Source organism: Heterodontus francisci, chromosome 30 (genome assembly GCF_036365525.1).
Source record: "Heterodontus francisci isolate sHetFra1 chromosome 30, sHetFra1.hap1, whole genome shotgun sequence".
NCBI classification, from domain to species: Eukaryota; Metazoa; Chordata; class Chondrichthyes; order Heterodontiformes; family Heterodontidae; genus Heterodontus; species Heterodontus francisci.
This window is the reverse complement of record NC_090400.1, coordinates 43,570,545-43,591,815: the sequence shown is the minus strand read 5'-3', so window position 1 is coordinate 43,591,815 and position 21,271 is coordinate 43,570,545. Positions and strand designations below refer to the sequence as shown.

The 21,271-nt window shown below is 42.1% G+C and overlaps 2 protein-coding genes across 7 annotated transcripts in view; one reads left to right on the top strand and one right to left on the bottom strand.

Annotated features, from left to right (window-relative positions):
• git1 (G protein-coupled receptor kinase interacting ArfGAP 1) overlaps positions 1-750 on the bottom strand; it is a 216,182-nt gene extending 215,432 nt beyond the window's left edge. For all 6 annotated transcript variants that reach the window (XM_068010450.1, XM_068010453.1, XM_068010455.1 and 3 more), the window contains exon 1: positions 532-750. In XM_068010450.1, coding sequence (XP_067866551.1) covers positions 532-583 — 52 coding nt within the window. In that variant the 5' untranslated portion in view covers positions 584-750. The remainder of the gene's footprint in view (positions 1-531) is intronic.
• An 842-nt stretch (positions 751-1,592) lies between these two features.
• The window catches only part of ankrd13b (ankyrin repeat domain 13B), a 365,862-nt gene continuing 346,183 nt past the window's right edge, over positions 1,593-21,271 (top strand). Inside the window, exon 1 of the mRNA XM_068009985.1 lies at positions 1,593-1,691. Coding sequence (XP_067866086.1) covers positions 1,593-1,691 — 99 coding nt within the window. The remainder of the gene's footprint in view (positions 1,692-21,271) is intronic.

Genomic DNA, 21,271 nt, shown 5'->3' with positions numbered 1-21,271 from the left:
GTGATTCGATGTTTTGAATCTATAAATCCGATACCAATGAAAAGTTTTAAACATCAATTAAAAGACTCAGTGGAGTAGATCACCTGAATCAACGACGTTGCATACAGTAACCAGGATCACAAAGAATCACGGGTTTCTTATGGTGAGTATTGTGAGCTAAACAGATTACAGCATCGAATTTATTACCGCTCAGCCTGGGGACAATGGCCAGTGCTACAATCAGGAACTGGACGTTTCCAAACAAGACTTTTACAACTGGCCACTGACACTCAAAAAAATATACCAGGCGAAATGCACAATTTTCTCCGCATTCAACTACAAATTGTTTTTACTTCATTATATTTCCCACCTCAGCGAAACCCACCGCCTTCCAGCCGCAGCTGCGAGAGGGGCTGTCGCCCAGCTGACTTGACAGGCCCCAAGTAAAACCCCATTCGCCACCGTCTCTCGCGTACCACAGTGGCAAGGGGCGGCCCTGATCCCCGGGCTCCGACCACCACCCTCTTTCCCCCCATTCACTGAGTCACGTACCTGAGGCGCTGCAGTCGGCGCACACTTCGTTGGGCCGCAGCTTTCGGGACATTTTTTTTTTATTCTCTCTCCGTTTCTGCCCTGCGTTTATTTATTTCCAGCGCTGATCCCCGACACCACCAAGTCTCTAATCTCCGAGGGCCGGTCTGTTTAACGCAGACGCATCCGGTTCGAGACAAGTTGCTGAAAAACCGCAGATTTCTCCCAACCGCCCCCATTCCCAGCGCAACCAGGAAATGACGACACGGCCGCGCAGCCCAACCTGCTGGTGGAATTCCCACGCGCGTCAGGTGATTGACAGCCCGGCCCACCAGTGCGCATGCGAGCGAAAGTAAATTACGTCATTGCTTGCCAATCAGCTTCCCCTCCACCCCCCAAGTTTGGTCGACTCCGATTGGAGACGCGCCCACTATGGCGGGGCGGAAGGGGGTGGGGGTGATAACCGCAAGGTGCTCTGGGATTTGTAGTTCTCCCAGGGCAACTGGTGCTAAGGTGGATGTCTTGTGCAGACTGGGACACATTGAGGTGCATGGCAATATTTTTAAATATTGATATTATTTTCTTGAAATTGGTTGAGAAGCTGTAGCTCATTTTAAATTACATATTTGCATCAATAATCCCAACCTCAGCGGATGAACTACAGCTCCCAGGAGGTTTGTACGACCGCGCATCTGCAATATTGTAGGTAATGGGGTTGACCACAAAATAAAATGTATTATTATTGTATTTTTCGCTGATCAGATATCCATGCTGAATGCAGAAAAGATAATAGTTTATTTCAACTAGCCGCATTGTAGGTTTATACTTATGTTATTATTAGTCTGCGCTCCATACATATTTTCAACATGTAAATTTCCCCCACAGAAACGTGGTAATTCCTCAGCCTGCGATTTTCTCGCACTTCCTCTTTTCCAATACGGTGAAAGCAAGAATTACAGCGCTTCCTATCGTCTGATATTCAGTAGCCGAGCAATATAGGGATTGGTGCCTGTTGCCAGGGTTTTGACTGTCTGCTGCAAAGGTAGTTTATGTGATATTTGGAAGAGAAGAATGATATCAGAATGATTTCTGCGAGAAGGGTGGCAGAAAAATATCCGTTGCATTATTTGGTTTGGCATAATAAATACAAGGAGCTGGAAAAGGAACTTAGCACCAAGCAGGTGGGTGATGTGAATGTGTACTTTTGGGGTGGTGCAGTGGAATTGTCTAAATGCTGTCAGATGCAGTAGCATTCGGCAAGTCGCTGTGAAATTATGTATCGGGAAATTAAATGCTGTCATTTAGAAGAAGGATTGAATATTATATACCCTTTCTACATTAAAAAATACTCTTGGGTCCAAATTGTGACAATGTCTGTTTTCGTGCATTAGTTTGATGGGATTGTGCTGGTACCGTATAATGAGCTGATTCCTTCGTTGGGTTCGGTATCGTCTCAATGTATTTCTTTCAATAAGGAAAAAATCGCGGTCGCGACGCTCCCATTATACATTTACTTTTTTTTCGGAATTTTCTTTGGTCACTTAAAAACGGAATATGTGGTTACTATTCTTCGCTTACTATGTTGTATGGAAATGAGGCATCCATAGTGATACGGGAACCATATGTGTTGTGTAGTGTAAAGAAGATTATGCCAAGTGCTTTAGAATATTCCCGTAAACTCTGCTGCACATTTAACTCTCCACATCCGAAATCCTGAAATGGTTTCAAATTTCAGAAATCCTCCAAAGGGAGGAAGTTGTTATGTTTATTTTTTATTTGTCAAACTATAATTGTTTTGTCAAATTACATGTTCTGCGGAAGTAAGGCAACAACCGCTTACAACTAACTGCACCTAAATTAAAAATAAACCACGAACTAAATGAGTCTGCTTTATACAATAGAAGTCTATTTAAAATAAATATGTCATGTGAAGATCTGGTATTTCAATTTATTTCTAAACTATGCAGAGGCAGAAACTATTTCCGTGGTATTGTGCCTGTTTCCTATCATATTGATAAATATTCGTTTAATTTTCTGTCGTGCTGGCTGATGTAGCTTTCTGGCCAGAATCAAACAACTGCAAGAACTGCAAGAAATCTTTGGGATCAGGTTCTCTGTTTGGCATAGTTTCTGTGGTGTGCAATGGCTCCGATAGACACTTGATACAAGAACCAAAGCGGGGACTGTAGTCTCTGGAGCGACCGTCGTTCCAGCGCTGCATGGTTTAAAGAGCTCGGTGCACAGTTAATCGCGCAGGCGCCACCCCGCTCCATCCACTACTGTACTATCGAGCTGTAGCATCGCTTTCCACCGAGCATGCTCTCTATGTCAATCAAAGCTGATTTTGAGACAGTGTAAATTGCTTGCGATGTGTCATAGAAGTAAAAACCAACAGGGAAAATTACCGCATTAATTAAAGTGTTAATATCGTTTTCTTTGATCCATCGTTTCAATTGAATTAGAAAAGGCCATTTACTACCGCATCAAATAACATTTGACAGATGCTAGCAAGATGAAGCGTGCAGGAATACAAATCGGATCTCTGTGACCAGAATTGTCCGTTCCCACATGTGAACATAGCTTAAGCTATAAGATGTCCCAGGAAAGGTTTTGTACATCGTGTGCAAAATCACAGCTTGTTTGTAATTGATCGGCTACAATGAATTGATAAAACGCAGGCAATTTCTACAAAATTAAATATATTTGGATGAGTATATTCTTGGGTTTGTGGAGTCAGTTAATATTTACGAGAGAACTGTGCAGACGACATCATGAACTAGAGATGGCAAAGATTAGGGGAGGCAAGACACGACCAGAGCTCTTTTTTCCCCCAAGGGGATACTCGCATTCTCATTTATCAAGCTGATTTTGATATGAATTTGCAATGTGACAATTGTTGAAAATAAGGCTCAGAAACATCCCAGTTGTCGTCTATATTTCTGCAACTTTAACGACAGTTCAGATTTACAATAAGGCCGAGGTTAAATAAAAGGTTTACAGCACAAAATACAGTCTTCTTGACCAGGGAAATTGGAAATCTGATCTAATGTTAAACACGCCACAGCAACTAACATTCACTTTGATCATATTTTACCTTTAGGTACGGTAATAATTTGGTTATTGGATCCGCTATAATGGCCCCAGCATCACCAAAAATGCACTTTTTTCCCCTTTGGAAGGAAAGGCCAAAATCATCCCATCCCATAACTAGCTGAACCCCTGGGACTGCTTCAGTACATGTGATGACACATTATTCTTCTAAATAAATCCTTTGTATCCATTTTGTTGCGATTTGCGCCAATGCATAGGCAACTGTCCATGTGCAAGTTTGAGCGAAGCAGCGTTTCACGTCTGACGCTGAGAACGCACCATTTTATAATACAGTGATAATTCACTGAGCTGGGCTCCCGCCACTATCGGCAAACGACAGGTGAAAATATCAATAAAGGATAGATAAGCACAACTCCGGACCGGAAATGCAGCAAACGGAACAAAACACATTTCTAGCATCTCTTTGTAAATGGTAGAAAAAGCACTCGCACAGACCGTGGATGACTGTGGCTTCACCGAGAACTGCGGAAACAGAGAAATACTACAAACGTTCTATGTATTCCCAGAATACAGAACATCGAAATATTACAATCAATTATTGGGAACTAGTTGGGACGGATATAACATGTTAGGAACTCGGTGCACTAAGCTTTCAGTTAATCTAGTGACTGCAGAGTTTGAGATGTTGGGGGGATCAGTCATTCATCAGGGCTGGTGATGACAGGCTGGATATACAGGATTAGACGGTGCGTCGTTCTGAGTATGTTTCTCGACTAGTAATCCTGTCGTTTTCCCTAACCAGAGGGTTGTAAAAATCATTCTACAGGCCATGTACAATAGATAACGTATTTGCACAACCCTTTCGAGCTGTGTACAACGTTATGTTTCATGTATAATTTCAAAAGCATGTTCCAGATTAGCCCTAATTTAATACATTGCCAGCCTCCAGTTCCCTTTCATTACTTAGCCATGGTGTAAACCTTGCTGTCCGTTTCAGCCCTTGGAATGGCCATAAATAAAGTGACAGCAACCTATGGTCCAAATCGCCCCCAGGTGTCTGAACGATACATAGCATAGATTACATGGAGCTAGTATTGATGGGGTAGGGTGAGGTGGGACATTTTCTGCCGTTGCAGGTGTTATTGCAGACAACGAGGCAATGGACAGAATGTACAGCATCCTAAATCTATATGGAACCATATATATCCCTGTGCAGCACCAATTATTTGCAGGCTTGTTACAAGCGGCTTGTTGTTTCAAGTTACGGTACATTTTCGAATTACTTCAAGATGTAATAATATCTTCAGAATTTTAAATACGGAGTTATATGGAGGTATACAAAGTTTATTTTGCGACTCTCTAATGCTAACTACATGAATTTGATTTCAACCAAGAGAATCTTTGCAGGGATTTTTTTTTTAGAAAAAGGATTTTGTGCTTTTGAGTATTATGGTTGGGTGGGTAGAAGTTATTGAATGTGTGTTACTTTGAATAAATTAATTTTATATAATACGAGCGCTCCCCCCCCCCCCCCCCCCACCCCCCTCGATAATCAATTGAGATTGCTGCGGATCTGTTCGGATATGAAAACCTTTGCTCTCCAGAATCAAACAACTCTGGATTTAATTTGGTTCTTTTTACCACCATCTTCCAAATAGTGTATTTCTGTTGCAACAGAGCACATTGTGATTTTTACCTAATTGCATCTTTACCCATAGGAATTGATGATGCACTGAGTAGTTTTATCATCATAAATATATACCCAATATATTTTATTGGAATCATTAATTCACATTTTCACTGGCAAGGTGGTAAATAAGGTTGGTGAACTGCAGGTGCGGATAGGCACATGGGAATATCATGTGGTGACAATAAGTATATCTGGCTCACTAAAGGGCAGGACTGGGTAATAAAAAATTCCTGGATACAGAGTGTTCAGGAAAGATATGGAAGGAAAGAAAGGGGGAGGGGCGGCAGTATTGATTAAGGAGAATATTACAGTATTGGAAAGAGAGGATGTCATGGAGGGGTCAAGGACAGAATCTATTTGATTAGAATTAAGAAACAGTCGAGGTACCGCATGTCACGAACTTGTATTATTTTTTCTCCTCGGATTAAAAACTGTGTAAGTGCCTTTAAGACTATTTAAAAAAACAATGCACTTTTAAGGGAGAGAAGATTCTGGAACTCTGGAAACACAGTATACCACAGCTGCATGTTTGGTTACCCTGAGCAACAGCAGTAGAGGGAGAGGTCACATGATATGATGTGTCCATTTGATTGTTTGTGGAGCTGGCAGGGACCAGTCTGAACCAGTTAGTTCGAGAGACTATTCCAGCCAGGCGATCTGAAGAAAGGAGCTGTTTTATTCTCTCTCAAGAAATATTCTACAAAGGTACAAGCTAAGTTAATTCCCTGAGTAAGGAAGAAAAGCTTTTCTTTTTCAACAAATTATTCGTATTGCTGTGCTCATTGTTGAAAGAACTGTTTAATGCTACTGCAACCAAACAGTTTGAATGCCTATCGAGAACAGAGTATTTTCATCAAATCCGGATGAAGACTTCGAGTGAACTTTGATTACCTTCACATCAGAAAACCTCATTCACTGGGAACGTAAAATGCAAAAAACATACTTATTTATTTACTTAATTTTTAAAAACTTTACCTTTAAAACCGGACCACTGTTATCACTGTTATTTTTGAATGTATGTGTGTGAATGCGGGAGTTAGATTAAATTAAGAAGTTATGAGGTCTTTAGACATAGGTTTATCTTAATAGTATTTAAGATTTTGGTTTTTAAAAATAAATAATTAATGTTATTGTCTAAAGATACCTGGTTTGGTGTGTTTAATTTGGCTGTTTTTCTGATTTGCTTAATTTGCTTTTCTGAAAGCTTAGTAATACGCTGCAACCTGTGGAGTGATGGGACTGAATTAACAGTGTGTTGCTCCTGCCGCAGTCACAACACATTACACTACTGGCTGCATGCTATTGGCCTCCAACTAGTGGGATAGGTATTCAGGCAACTAAAGACAGAGTCCCCTGGATGATGAAAGAGATAGTAAGATGAAGCAGCAAATGGGTGTGAATTAAAGATGTTAGGTTGATAATACAAGTGAGAACCAGCCTGGATATTGAAAGTTCAGAGGGGAAATGAAAAAGGAAATAAGAGAGGTAGAGTGATATTATGAGAAGAGATTGGTAGCTAACATAATAGGCATCCAAAAGTCTTCTATAGGCATATGAATGGTAAAAGGGTAATCAGAGGAGGGCTGGGCTGATTAAGGACCAAAAAGGAGATCTATGCATGGAAGCAGAGGGCATGGCTGAGGAACTAAGTGAGTACTTTGCATCTGGCTTTACCAAGAAAGAAAATGCTGCCAAAGTCATAGTGAAAGAGGAGGTAATTGAGATACTAGATGGGCAAAAATGATAAAGAGGAGCTATTAGAAAGGCTGGCTGTACTTAAAGTTGAAAAGTCACCAGAACCAAATGGGTTGCATCCGAGAATGCTAAGGGAAGTAGGGTGGGAAGTAGGGTGGAAATTGCGGAGGCACTGGCCATAATCTTCCAATTATCCTCAGATACAGGGTGGGGTGAGGGGGGAGGGTGGTGCCAGAAGATTGGAGAATTGGAAATGCTACATCCTTGTTCATAAAAGCATGGAAGGATAAATCCAGCAGCTACCGGCCAGTCAGTTTAACCTCAGTGGTGGGAAAGCTTTTAGAAGCAATAATCCAGGACAAAATTAACAGTCACTTGGACAAATGTGGATTAATTAAGGAAAGCCAGCGTGAATTTGTTTCGGGCAAATCATGTTTAAATAACTTGAATGAGTTTTTTGATGAGGTAACAGAGAGGGTTGATGAGGGTAATGCAGTTGATGCAGTGTATATGGACTTCCAAAAGGCGTTTGATAAAATGCCAAATCATACATTTGCTAGCAAAGTTGAATAAAAGGAATAGTGGCAGCAGGGCTACGAAGCTGGCTGAGTGATAGGAAATAAGAACATAAGAAATAGGAGGAGTAGACCAAACAGCCCATCGAGCCTGCTCCACTATTCAATATGATCATGGCTGATCTTGGATTTCAACTCCACTTTCCCACCCACTCCCCATATCCCTTGATTCCCTGAGAGACCAAACATCCGTCTATCCCAGTCTTAAATATATTCAACAATGGCGTTTCCACAACATTCTGGGGTAGAGAATTCCAAAAATTCACAACCCTTTGAGCAAAGAAATTTCTCCTCATCTCAGTCCTAAATGATTGGCCCCTTATCCTGAAACTGTGCCCCCTTGTTCTAGATTTCCCAGCCAGGAGAAACAACATTTCAGTATCTACCCTGTCAGGCTCCTTCATAATCTTGAATGTTTCAGTGAGATCACCTTTCATCCTTCTAAACTCCAGAGAATTTACTCCCAATTTACACTTTCATCACAGGACAACCCTCTCATCCCAGGGACCAATCTACTGATACTTCGCTGTACTGCCTCCAATGCAAGTTTATCATTCCCTAAATATGGAGACCAAAATTGCACACAGTATTCCAAGTGTGGTCTCATCAAAGCCCTGTACAACTGTAGCAAGACTTCTTTATTCTTGCACTCCAATCCTCTTGCAATAAAGACCAACATGCAATCTGCTTTCTTAATTTCTTGATGTACCTGCATGCTAACTTTTTGTGTTCCTTATACAAGTACATCCCAGTCTCTCTGAACATTTTCCCCCCAAATCTCTCTGAACATTTACATTTGCAATTTTCACACCTTTTAAAAAATATTCTGCTTTTCTATTCTTACAACCAAAGTAAATAACCTTATGTTTCCCCACATTACACTCCATCTACCACCTTGTTGCCCACTCACGTAACCTGTCTATATCACTTTGCAGCCTCTTTGTGTCCTTCTCATATTTTACATTCCCACCTAGCTTGGTATCATCAGCAAACTTAGATATATTACTCTCTGTCTCTTTGTCTAAGTCATTAATATAGATTGTAAGTAGCTGAGGCTCCAGCACTGATCCTTGTGGCACTCCACTAGTCTCAGCCTACCAAACTGAAAATGCCCTATTTATCCCTACTCTCTGCTTCCTGTCAGTCAACCAATCCTCTATCCATGCTAACATATCATCCCCAACTCCATGAGTCCTTATACAAAAGCAAAACACTGCAGATGCTGGAAATCTGAAACAAAAACAGAAAATCCTGGAAATACTCAGGTCAGGCAGCACATGTGGAGAGAGAAACAGTTAGCATTTCAGGTCGTGACCTTTCATCAGAACCTGAAACAATAACTCTGTTTCTCTCTCCACAAATGCTGCCTGACCTGCTGAGCATTTCCACGATTTAAGTCCATGAGCCCTTATCTTGTGTATTAACCTTTTGTGTGGCACCTTATCGAATGCCTTTTGAAAATCCAAGTATATTACATCTAGTGGTTCCCCTTTATCTACCCTACTAGTTACATGCTCAAAAAACTCTTTGTCAAACAGAATTTCCCTTTTATAAAACCATGTTGATTTATTCTGATCATACTGTGCTTTTCTAAGTGCATTGTTAATATTTCCTTAATAATAGATTCCAGCACTTTCCCAATGACTGATGTCAGGCTAACTAGCCTGTAGTTCCCTGTTTTCTCTCTCCTTCCTTTCTTGAATAGTGGTGTTACATTTGCGAATTTCCAATCTGCTGGGACCATTCCAGAATCTAGGGAATTTTGAAAAATCAGTCAGCACATCCACTATCTCTGCAGTTATCTCTTTTAGAACCCTAGGACGTCAGCCATCAGGTCCTGAGGATTTGTCAAATTTTAGTCCCTTGACTTTCTCTAGTACTTTTTCTCTGCTGATATTAATTACCTTAATTTCCTCACTCTTATTAGCCCCTAGGTTACCCTCTATTTCTGATATGTAACTTGTATCATCTACTGTGAAGACAGACACAAAATATTTGTTTACTGTCGTTGCCATTTCCTTATTCCCCATGATAATTTCACCTGTTTCTGCTTCTAAGGGTCCACCGTTTACTTTATCTACTCTCTTTCTTTTGATATACTTGTAAAAGCTCCTACAATCTATTTTTATATTCATGGCTAGTTTATTCTAATCTATTTTTTCCCCTTTTTATCAACTTTCTGGTGGCCCTTTGCTGGTTTCTAAAACACTCCCAATCCCCAAACTTAATACTATTCTTTGCAACATTATAAGCTTCTTCTTTTAATATAATACTTTCCTTAACCTCCTTAGATGAGTTTTTGTTTTTCAATGGAATGTATTTTTGTTGGACATTTTGAATTATTTCTTTACATGTTTCCCACTGTTTGTTTACCACCATACGTTTTAGTCTATTTACCCAATCAACCTTAGCCAGCTCCCCCCTCATGCTTATATAATTGGCTTTGTTTAAATAGAGAGTAGTGGTGAAAGGTTGTTTTTTGTACTGGAAGAAGGTATAAAGTGAGGTTTGCCAGGGGTTGGTACTAGGACCACTGCTTTTTGTGATCTATATTAATGGCCTAGACCTGGGTGTACAGGGCACAATTTCAAAATTTGCAGATGACACAAAACTTAGAAGTATTGTGAACTGTGAGGAGGATAGTGATAGACTCCAAGAGGACATAGACAGGCTGGGGGAATGGACATGTGTCAGATGAAATTTAATGCACAGAAATGATACATTTTGGCAGGAAGAATGAGGAGAGGCAATATAAAATAAAAGATACAATTCTAAAGGGGGTGCAGGAACATAGAGACCTGGGGGTATATGTGCACAAATCAATGAAGGTGGCAGGGCAAGGTTGAGAAAGTGGTTATAAAGGCATATGGGATCCTGGCTCTATTAATAGAGGCAGAGATTAATACAAAATTTAGTAAGTTACGATGGCCCTTTATAAAACACTAGTTCGGCCTCAACTGAAGTATTGTGTCCAAATCTGGCTTCGCGCTTTTGGAGTGATGTGTGAAGGCTTTAGAGAGGGTGCAGAAAAGATTTACAAGAATGGTTCCAGGGATAAGGGACTGGAGTTAACTAAATAGATTGGACAAGCTGTGGTTGTTTTCCTTAGAGAAAAGAACATTGAGAGCTTTGATACAGATGTTCAAAATCATGAGGAATCTAGACAGAGTAGATAGCGAGAAACTGTTCCCATTGGTGGCAGAAGAGTCCAGAACTAGACGACATAGATTTAAGGTGATTAATAAAAGAATCAATGGCGACATGAGGAAGAACTCTTTTATGCAATGAGTGGTTAGGATCTAGAATGCACTGGCTGAGAGTGTGGTGGAGGCAGATTCAATTGTGGCTTTCAAAAGGGAATTGGATAAGTACCTTAAGAGATAAAATTTGCAGGGCTACAGGAAAAGGCCAGGGAAATGGGACTAGCTGAGTTGCTCTTGCAGAAAGTCAGCAGAGACATGATGAGCTGATTGACCTCCTTCCGTGCTGTAACTATTCTGTGATTCTATGAATTGAAGATAATTATATGCTCCCTTTAACCATGTACTCTGCTTAAAGCATTATGCTTTGGAAAGAGAACTGTCCTTGCCCAGTATGCTTCTGCCAATAAGAGTATAAAGGTATGTTGTTTTATATTCTACACACAAAATGCATTAATGCAGCTGGGAGTTAAATTGATTCTGATTTTCACCTTTACAAATGGTAATTGTTCATCTTCAGATATCCATGGTTCATCCAGTATTGAAGCCCAGACAATGTAAGTTTGAGAATTCTTACCTTTACCCTAAATTCATTCGATACTAATGCAGTGACTTTGATATATATTATTGAATTCATGTTCAGATATTAATAGCAGGCCATTGGGGCTTTCTTAAATCTAACAAGAATGTATGCAAATTAATAGTTATTTTTGTATTGAAGATGGCAGTGGATGAACAAGCTTGTTGCCAATGTTACAATGTTTATGGAGTGGTTCAATTTAATTACTAGCAGAGACCCACAAAGTATTTGCAGTGAAACTAGTATCTTTATCGCAACGGTACTTCTTCAAATCCTCACCCTTCCCATGCAATCTCTCTCATGCCATACCCATCCTGTTCCTTTCATTCCTCTCATGTCATCCCCACTTCATCTTCATCCCACCCCATGTTCCTATGCCATCCCCATCCCATCCATCCATCCCACTCATCCCATACCAACTCCCATTCCACACCTCCCAGACCATCCCAGCCCCTTCCCATGCTGTCCCCCCTCCACCCCTCCCTCCTACACCGACCCCTATGTTGTCCCCTCTCTCCTGGGGGCCCGTAAGTGAGGCTGAGGGGCAGTGAGTGCCGGGTCCAGTAAGTGAGGCCAGGGAGTTGCGGGTCTGGGTCCAGTAAGTTAGACCGGGGAGCGGCGAGTGCTGGGGGCTACTAAGTGAGGCTGGGGAGCAGCGGGGGCTGGGGCCCAGTAAGCGAGGCTGGGGAGAGGAGGGGGCCAGAGCCCAGTAACCAAGGCCAAAATTTGCACCCTCACCTTCATCTGTCTAACATTAGACTAGCATTCTGGGCTGCCATTACTGATGCCATTTTATACTTTATATGCCTCTGAGGTTCACTCCTTCAATCTTCCTCTTCGGGTGTCAGCCCAGTAACCGAGGCGAGGGAGTGGTGAGAGCTGGGGTACAGTAACCAAGGTGCATGCGCCAGGCTTCGCCCACCAATTCAACCCACTGACCAATCGGATAGGCAGAACTGTTTAACTGTAAGATTTTTGATGAAAATTACACCTTTACACTACAGGGGTATCATTATGTAAGATGGCAATAGATTTCTATTTCTATAGTCATCTTTTTATACACCTCTAGCTTCTTTTTATAATGCTGAGAGTTTAGTTTGCTTGAAGCAGTTGCCATACAGCATGTCCTTTCTACTTGCCAATAAACTGTGGATTACTCCTACTGAAAGAACAGATAGTGTAGTTTGTTTGAGAGATAAAATGTTTTCAACTTGATAATTGAATAAGCAGAAGCGGGCTTTGATTCTAAAGTGGAATTACTGATTTAACTTGCTGAAATGTAGAATTTCATGTAAACAGCACAGCTTCTTTCATCCAGATTGAGATGTTTGTCCTCCATTCCAAGGCTTTGTTACACTTAGTGAATAAACTTGCTACCTGGGAAATACATGATAGAGTTGGTAGGTGTGCAGACAGGACTGTGTTTTCAGTTGTACTGCATGAAAGTTCAGTCAAGTTCCATAAATATATGCATAAATATATTTATTGGATATGTGTTTTTGTGATATTGTTACAATTTCTTATTATAAATATTGTTACGTTTGGCTTGTAACTTGACTGAATCTGTTGAAAGAGAAAATGGTTTTATAAAAGCTCAAAGTTGTAACACCTTCCCCATTAGATGACAATTAGTGTTCTTGTTTACAGAAGATTTCAAGATAATTTATGAAATATGAACATTACAATGTCACTTAATGGAAATTAATTAAATCTAGATGTCATTTCCTTGTACAGTTCTGTCTTTCATACAGAGTGTTACAATCAGTCCCTCTCACGCTTTTTCACAGTAACTTCTATTCAGATATTTTCACACTGAGTACAACCTAATTCCTTTGCTGCTACACTCCTGCTATACTGCAAGACACTGAGCTTTTTTTTATATACGGACACTGGTCTCCACTGTTAACTTAGTGCGTAAATACATCTTATGGTGAAGTACAGAGCCTTTCAGATGAGCAAGGTCCCATTTCAATTCATGCCTTTTGCTTTGTGAGCTGATCTTATCTGACGCGATGTTATAGTCAACATGACTGACCTCTGAATCTCTGGGCTAAAGAAGCAAGAACAGGAGTAGTTCCTGCTTTTGATTGCTATCTAATGGTCCCTATTTTATGTGGAAATTGGATATATACTTGAAAAGAAATAATTTACAGGGCTATAATGAAAGAGCAGGGCAGTGGGACTAATTAGATAACTCTTTCAAAGAGCTGGCTCAGGCAATGATGGACCACATGGCCTCCTACTGTATGGTTCTATGATTGAGGAAGAAACTCAGTGGATTTGGGCTTGGCTGCAATGTGGATTTGGGCTTGGCTGCAATGTCTCCCACAGTTGAACTATCTGCCAACATTCAATGTTTAGTCTTCTGCATGAAGAATGGTTGTGTCGATGAGATACTGGAGGCCTGCCATCAACCATGGAAATCTATGCTGTATGAATCATTACCTTCAGAAGAGGAGAGGAGAGCAAACTTTTTTTTTACTGGCAACAACTTGTCAAATGAATTGGCAACTTTTGATTAAAATACAGTTAATTGTCTTTCAAAAATAAAGAAATTATATATCCATTAAACATTTTTCTAACAAATGTTTTAATATAATGTGAAAAGTCATTTTTAAAACATTTATTTGTACAATTCCCAAATCCAAGATCAGGCCACTATAAATCTTTTTAGACAAAACATGTCTTAAAATCTGCATTGCATCATTAGCATAATATATCATTATTAATAATGCTGACATCACACATCATTCATTCACCACAAAATGATTCGAACAACTAAACACAATGGAACAGTCAGTTCTATATATAACAATTTAACTGCCATTATTCACTATAAAGATTCACACCTGTTGCTGACTGTGTCGAAGGATGGAGGGAATGCAATCCTGTTTGTGGGCGGAGGAAGACATGGATGGATGGAATGCCCTTGGTGTTCCACCAGACTCCAGTGGGAGTCTGACAGAATGGCTAGTAAAAAAGATTGGGAATTCACAGTTGGGCTTTTAACAGGTGGAATCTCTGTCCAACCCTTTCGAGGCCAGCTATGTCTGAGGAAGTGTAGCCTGGGGAAGGATTCTCTCTATTCCTGCTTCTCCAAGCCATAAGGAATTCAGCATGAGATTGGAGGCCAGTGCATCCAGTGAGATAAGGTGTACAGTCTACCAGAAGTGGCCCCACCAGGAGCATCCAAGCTAGGGAAGTCATCCAGACTCCAGAAGGTAGGGAAAATTGACCCATTTACACAGGGGACCACAAAGGGGATAGAATGGAGTCTTGGGAGCAGCCTGGACATTCTTATTGACTATATGGCAGATGGGCACTGGAATGTCTGACAGAATGGCGAAGGCAGGTCCCCTGAGACATGGGCATAGTAGGGAATGCCTTTTCCAGCGCGCTGCAAGTGAGTTGTTCTTCCAGTGACTTTGTAAACCCCCGCAAGTTCAATGCTGGAGGGTGTTCAGGTATCATCCTGAAGAGGCTCCTGAGGCCGTTGCATGCAATTTCACTGCCCGAATCCTTTGGAGAGTAGAGAGAAATGCTGCTGCTGGAAGAGGTGACAGAAAGACAGAGAAGCTGTTATTTGGGGTCTGAGGAGGGGGAGGAGATAGAAAGTGACATCTTGTTGAGAGAGGCAGAGGGAAAACTGTGCTGGGGGCAGGCGAGGAAGACAGAAGGAGACCAGAATCATATTCAGGGGATGGGATAGAGAGGGGGTAGAGAAATCTTATGAGGGAAAGAAAAAGAGAGGTACAGGGAACTGCTAAGGGGATAATCTATTGAGTGAAGGGGAGAGAATGCCACTTCTTATTGCTATTCAGTGATCCTGCCAGAAAATGACATTTGTGGATATTGGATGAGGCTAGTATCCAGCTGGTATAGACAGCAGAGATACAGGCAGAGGCTTGGTGAATGGTGGTTTATAACATCAATGATAGCTCTGGTCTCAGTATGGGCTCTGCTTTAAGGCACTCTGTGACAGGTGCGAGCTGCTAGAACCCCTGTATTATCAAACAGCCTAATGATTTTGACCACTGCCTCCAGCAATAATTACAGAGTCCCTGCCAACACCAGGATTTTGACATTGCTGCCACTACCACTATCATTGCTGCAGACTCCAGTTTCACAGAACGTTCCAGATAAAGACACTTCTGACCTTGGCTTCTTGTTGCCTTTAACTCCTGTTCTAAAGCCTATGCTTGGTTCTCCCAATTGTAAAGCTGCTTCTGTCACATTCTCTGCCCGCAGGCCTGGACCTGCTCTGCTCTCTATCCATAGGCTTACCTGTCCTTGGCTCTTCCAGTTGTGGGCACACATCTGCTCTGCTCTCCTGGCCACTGACCCACCAATCCATGAAAGGAGAAAAGCAGGAAAATCAACTTGGAACAGCAAAAAATGAATTCACAAAATGTAATTGTACAAAGTTACAAACCGAGGGACATATTTTATTGATATTAACTTCTCACAGTTACAGAGTACAAGATTAAACTATTTCAATAAATTGACATTGGAAGTAACGCTACTATGTTACATGCCTAGGTGTATTTATTTGTGCATCACTACAGTATGTGATGGTCACACATTCATTTAGTTCCCTGTGGTGGGTTTGCAACACACTTGATAGTTATCTGCTCAATTTTCTTTATCCTTGAGCAATGCCATGGAAGATTCAACGATGTTATTTATAATGGCTGTGTATATTTTCTAAGGATAATAGATGGGAATGATTACAATGAAAATAACCTCATCTCAGGTCTCAGATTATAATAAATTGGTCAATGTTTGCTTGATGTTTGGATTTGTGACACCATCTGAAAACTTAACAAGGTTATTTTCTTGCAATCAATCTTATCCACTCATCATTCTCCATAGTTATTAGAATCTCATGCAAAACCAGAACACCATAAATCATCTCAAAGGGGAAAAAAATCTCGCAACAGTATAAAGATCTGTTACTGTACTGAAATCCCAAAAGATTGTTGCACTCACTCTGCTCAAACCTTTGTATTCCGATGTGGCAGCTAACCAAACAGAAAGTTAGTTTCAATAGCTGTTTGGTGTGGATTTGGGATTGGTAGCATACATTGTTTGACGGCGTTAGCGTGTGCGCAGTGAATGCCCACTGGAGTATGCAGATTAAGACACCAATCAGTGTGCAATACCGATTTGGTGACAGCGTTTTAGTAAATGTCCCCTGTTAACCTCACACAGCTGAACATGTGTGCAGCAACAGCAAGGATCCCACGCTAGTGCTGTTTAAAGGGATCATCAACTGCTTGTAGTTTAGTTGCTGGTTGACTTCTTCAAGTTGTTGTTTTAATTCCACAAGTGCTTCGTTATTTCTATAGTTGTTTAAAGTTGCAAAAGTCTGCAGAGAGTGGTGTGGCAGGTGCTGAAGGAGTTCTTGCTGATTTCAAGGTATGACTCCAACCAACGGAGAGTTTTCCCCCGATTCCCATTGACTCCAGTTTTGCTAGGGCTCCTTGATGCCATACTTGGTCAAATGCTGCCTTGATGTCAAGGGCAGTTACTCGTACCTCATCTCACCTCGAGTTCAGCTCTTTTGTCCATATTTGGACAAAGGCTGTAATGAGGTCAGGAACTGAGTGGCCCTGGTGGAATTCAAACTGTCAGTGATCAGGTTATTGCTGAGCAAGTGCCACTTGATAGCATTATAGCTGACCCCTTCCATCACTTTGCTGATAATCGAGAGTAGACTGGTAGGGTGGTAATTGACTGGTTGGATTTGTCCTGTTTTTTGTGCACAGGATATACTTGGGCAATTTTCCACATTGCCGGGTAGATACCAGTGTTGTAGCTGTACTGGAACAGCTTGGCTAGGGGTGCGGCTGGTTCTGGGGCAAAAATCTTCAGTACTATTGCTGGAATGTTGTCAGGGCCCATAGCCTTTGTAGTAATGGCTGAAGGTACTGGATATCACGTGGAGTAAATCGGATTGCCTGAAGACTGGCATTTGTGATGTTGGGGACCTCAGGAGGAGGCCGAGATGGATCATCCACTCGGCACTTCTGGCTGTATATTCAAACTGTCTAACAGGGACAAACGAATACCTTTTGAGCTGAGAGGGGTCAATTACACTCATCCTGAAACATTCCTGAATTGATGGGTTCTTCTGAAACAAGGAAGGTATAAAATGGAAACATCAGAACTGGATTATTCTCATCCTGAACCCATCAAGAGACACTTTTGAATTGAAGGGGTTCTTCTGAAACAAAGAAGGTGTGAAGTAGCCACATCTTAGGCCATTGTTGGTAACCACAGGGAGGGAGATTAATATCTCCCAACAGAGGCAAAGGTTTGACCCTTTTTTGACCTTAAAGGTAGCTCACTGAAGGAAGAGCGGGAGATACCCAGAAAGAAACCTCACCAAGAAGCTTGTTTCCAGCTAAGGGGCTGGGAGAAATCCAGCAAGCCAGAAGGGAAGTGACCTGCTGTAAACTTCTACATCTCTACTTCTGCAGCAGTGAATTAGAAGTGATCCTCTATCTTCAAACTGAATTTTCAAGCAAGAGAGAAATCTACAAACACCTCAGGCCGGCAACCAATGAGAACTTGACTTCCAAGAGAATTCAACAGGTTTACCGTGAACCCCGAAACCCCACCTCACCTGAAAACCACTTACCCCGTTTCCTCTCTATCTGTCTGTTCTTGTTTGTTTGTGTGTGTGTGTGAGTGCATGAATGAATGCGGTTGTGACAATTTCAGGATAAGACTCAATAAATAATTAATCTTCTGTTTTAAACCTACAAGAAAACTGGTCGCTGTCTGTTTATTTGACAAATAAAACAGAAAGGGTTTAAATCCGAATAACAAAAAACACTTACTGTGGTCGGGTGGGAGTTGAACAGTGGGATCCTCCCAAACTCCTCACCACATGGCCGTGACAAAGTCATACCATATACAAAAGTCAACTAATTACCCTAGTGCATTCCCTAAATGCCTGTCAGCCATGTCCCTTTGCTTGTCCTTGTGCTTCTATGCAGTGCTATCCCAGTGGCTGCAGCCTGGCTGGTGGAAGGCTGCTGACTTTCAGTGGAGGAGCCTGCAGATGGCCTTGGAGGACGATCTCGAGGAGCTCTGCGTCTAGGAGGCCCAGCTGAAAACTGCACCATTTCGGCATGGGTGGCAGCAGTCTGGGCTTGCTGGTGGGGTGGCAAGGATGGGAGGAAGAATGCTGTCTTCTTAAGAGAAGACAGCAGGTTCATGCTCCGTAAAGCCACTGCTACTCCCCTAGAATGGGGCCTTAGAAATCCTAGTGGTCCGTTGGAGGACAGATTTCTGGACAACTGTGAGACCTGCAGGTCTCTTTGAACACTGTAATCTACAGCCATGATGGTAGCAGTCTGAGCTTGCATGGCAGCAAGCTGACCTTGCATGATTTCAGTTTGAGCTTGGACTGCAGCACTCAGCCTTCTAGGGGAAGCTGCTTGTGCTGCAATGGAAGCTGAGGCATTGACCATCAAAAGCTGCATCATGGTTGGGTCCACAAGTGTGCAAAGAGAGTTGGCCACCACTTCTATGCTGGAAAGGTTGGCCTCCACTCTGTACAAAGCCCTGTGTCAAGTTGGTGCTGGACTCCTCCCTGCTCCTTGACATGGACCACAGGCTTTCTGGCAGCCTTCCTGATTCACCAAGCATTTTGTTATGCATACCCATCAGCATTCTCTGTAGGTTGTCCCATCGAAGTGTTCATTGACTCCTTCTGCAGCAGGCACTGTGTGTGACCTTACCCTTTGGTGAGCTGGCACCTATGCTATCCTTGTCCTCTGACCTGTATGCAGCCCATTCGGGCTCGGAGTCTCACAATGTGCAGATCCTGCCTCTGTGTTATCCTTGACATTATGTATACTGTCAGTATCTGAGTTGTTGGCTGCGAGTATGAAATCAAGTGATGGTGCATTTTCAGCATCAATGTCTCCTTGCTGTTCCTCCACTGCCTCCCTGGGTTGCACTTCATGGGTATCTGAAAGGACAAAGGCACGACAGTAAGGTTGTGTGCGGATGGAATGGGTAAGTAAGAGGTGCATGTTTACACCATCTGCAACTTGTAAATGAAAAGAGAATATGGATTGAGGGGGAGGTGGGATATGAGAAAAATTATGTGTGAGAAGGAGGAGTATCAGAGGAAGGATAAGAAGCTGCAACCTTATCTGTGCCTCCTGCTATTCACTAGCCGCTGGGCTTTTCCAGCAATCTGTGTGGGAACAAATAGTCGCCCAGCGCTGAGGAGGGTGAAGACCTGAATTAAGGTTTGCTTGCCATCATGGTTGAATAGCTGGCAGTGTGTACATGTTGTGAAATGTGGGTTGAGGCTTGCAGCAGTGCTGAGTGTGAGGGGCGGTGGAACATATGAATGCCATGTATAAGTCCTGATTGATGGAGATTATTGGTAGGTGGGTGATGAGGGAACAAATTGAGCAGTGTGAAGCTAGTGGTGCAGCTGGTAGGATATGGCATTTGAAAATGACCACGTGTGAGGTCATTGAACCTTTTGCGGCACTGCATCAAAGCCCTTGGGGCTTGACTCCTGGCATTGATCCCCATGACTACCTACTTCCACTGCCTTCTGATCATGTGTCTGGAGGGCCTCCTGGATGCTGTGGATTCAGGGATTCTCTCCTACTTTCCACCTCCTCCACCAAGGCCTCCAATGCAGCGTCTGAGAACCTTGGAGCCTGATCTCTCCCACGTTGTACAATTCTTCACAGTTTCACAGGTCAGCTTCACTCCCTGCACCACTGCCAGCACCTGCTCCAGCCACAATGCACCTCCCTTTTAAAAGTTGTAGGCTCGCTTTAAGCAGTGCAGGCTAGCTTTAACTGATGCTAGCCATTCACAATATTACCCCCTGTTCAGGCATCCAGCCAACCAACAGTGTGGTTGGCACTGGCTGGAAGCTGAAATTGTTTAAAAACAGCAGGCAGCACAAAGTTAGTGTGTTCCTGCATTGCAGTCAACAGGCATGGTTTAATTGCACATTGCAATCCTCTGTTTTCGGGGGCTATCAAATTTCACCCCCTTTATCTCCTAATAGGTGATGAAAAATGGGAAATAAGACAGAGGCATAACAAAAATATGCTTCTTAGCAAAATGTTAAATAATATGAAAAAATGAGAAAGGTGTCTTGGCACATATATCCCACATTCTACTCTCGTAAACTTGAGGTCATCCAAAACTCTGCTGCCCGTGTCTTAACTCGCACCAAGTTTTGTTCTCCTATCATCCCTGTGCTCACTGACCTACATTGGCTCTGGGTCAAGCAATGTCTTGATTTTAAAATTATCATCCTTGTTTTCAAATCCCTCCATGGCCTCTACCCTCCCTATCTCTGTAATCTCCTCCAGCCCCACAACCCTCCAAGATATCTGCACTCCTCTAATGCTGGCCTCTTGAGCATCCCTGATTTTAATTGCTCCACCATTGGTGGTCACACCTTCAGTTGCCTCGGCCCCACCTCTTCCCCTCTCCACCTCACTTTCCTCCTTTAAGACATTCTTTAAAACCTACCTCTTTGACCAAGCTTTTGGTCATCTAACCTAATATCTCCTTTTGTGGCTCAGTGTCATACTTTGTTTCATAATATTCCTGTAAAGTGCCTTGGGATGTTTTATTACGTTAAAGGTGTGGTATAAGTTGTTGTTGATTGTTGAAATGCATCACCCACCCACCTATGATATATTAAAATAAATAACTCGTGCTCCTGACTGAGGTGCAGTTAACTGGTAGCAGGCTCACATGGGTTATTCACCAAATTTCCCTTAATAAATACTGAAAGGACATTCAATCTTATTGATAGGTGGTGATTTGCGATTATATTAGACGAATGTCTTAAATTGTGACTGCTAATCTTGATTAAGGCACTTCTATGGAGAAATGTCACAGCAAGTATAAAATATATATATTTTGGTGTGATAACACGTTGGCAAGGTAATACCACAAACTTATGTCG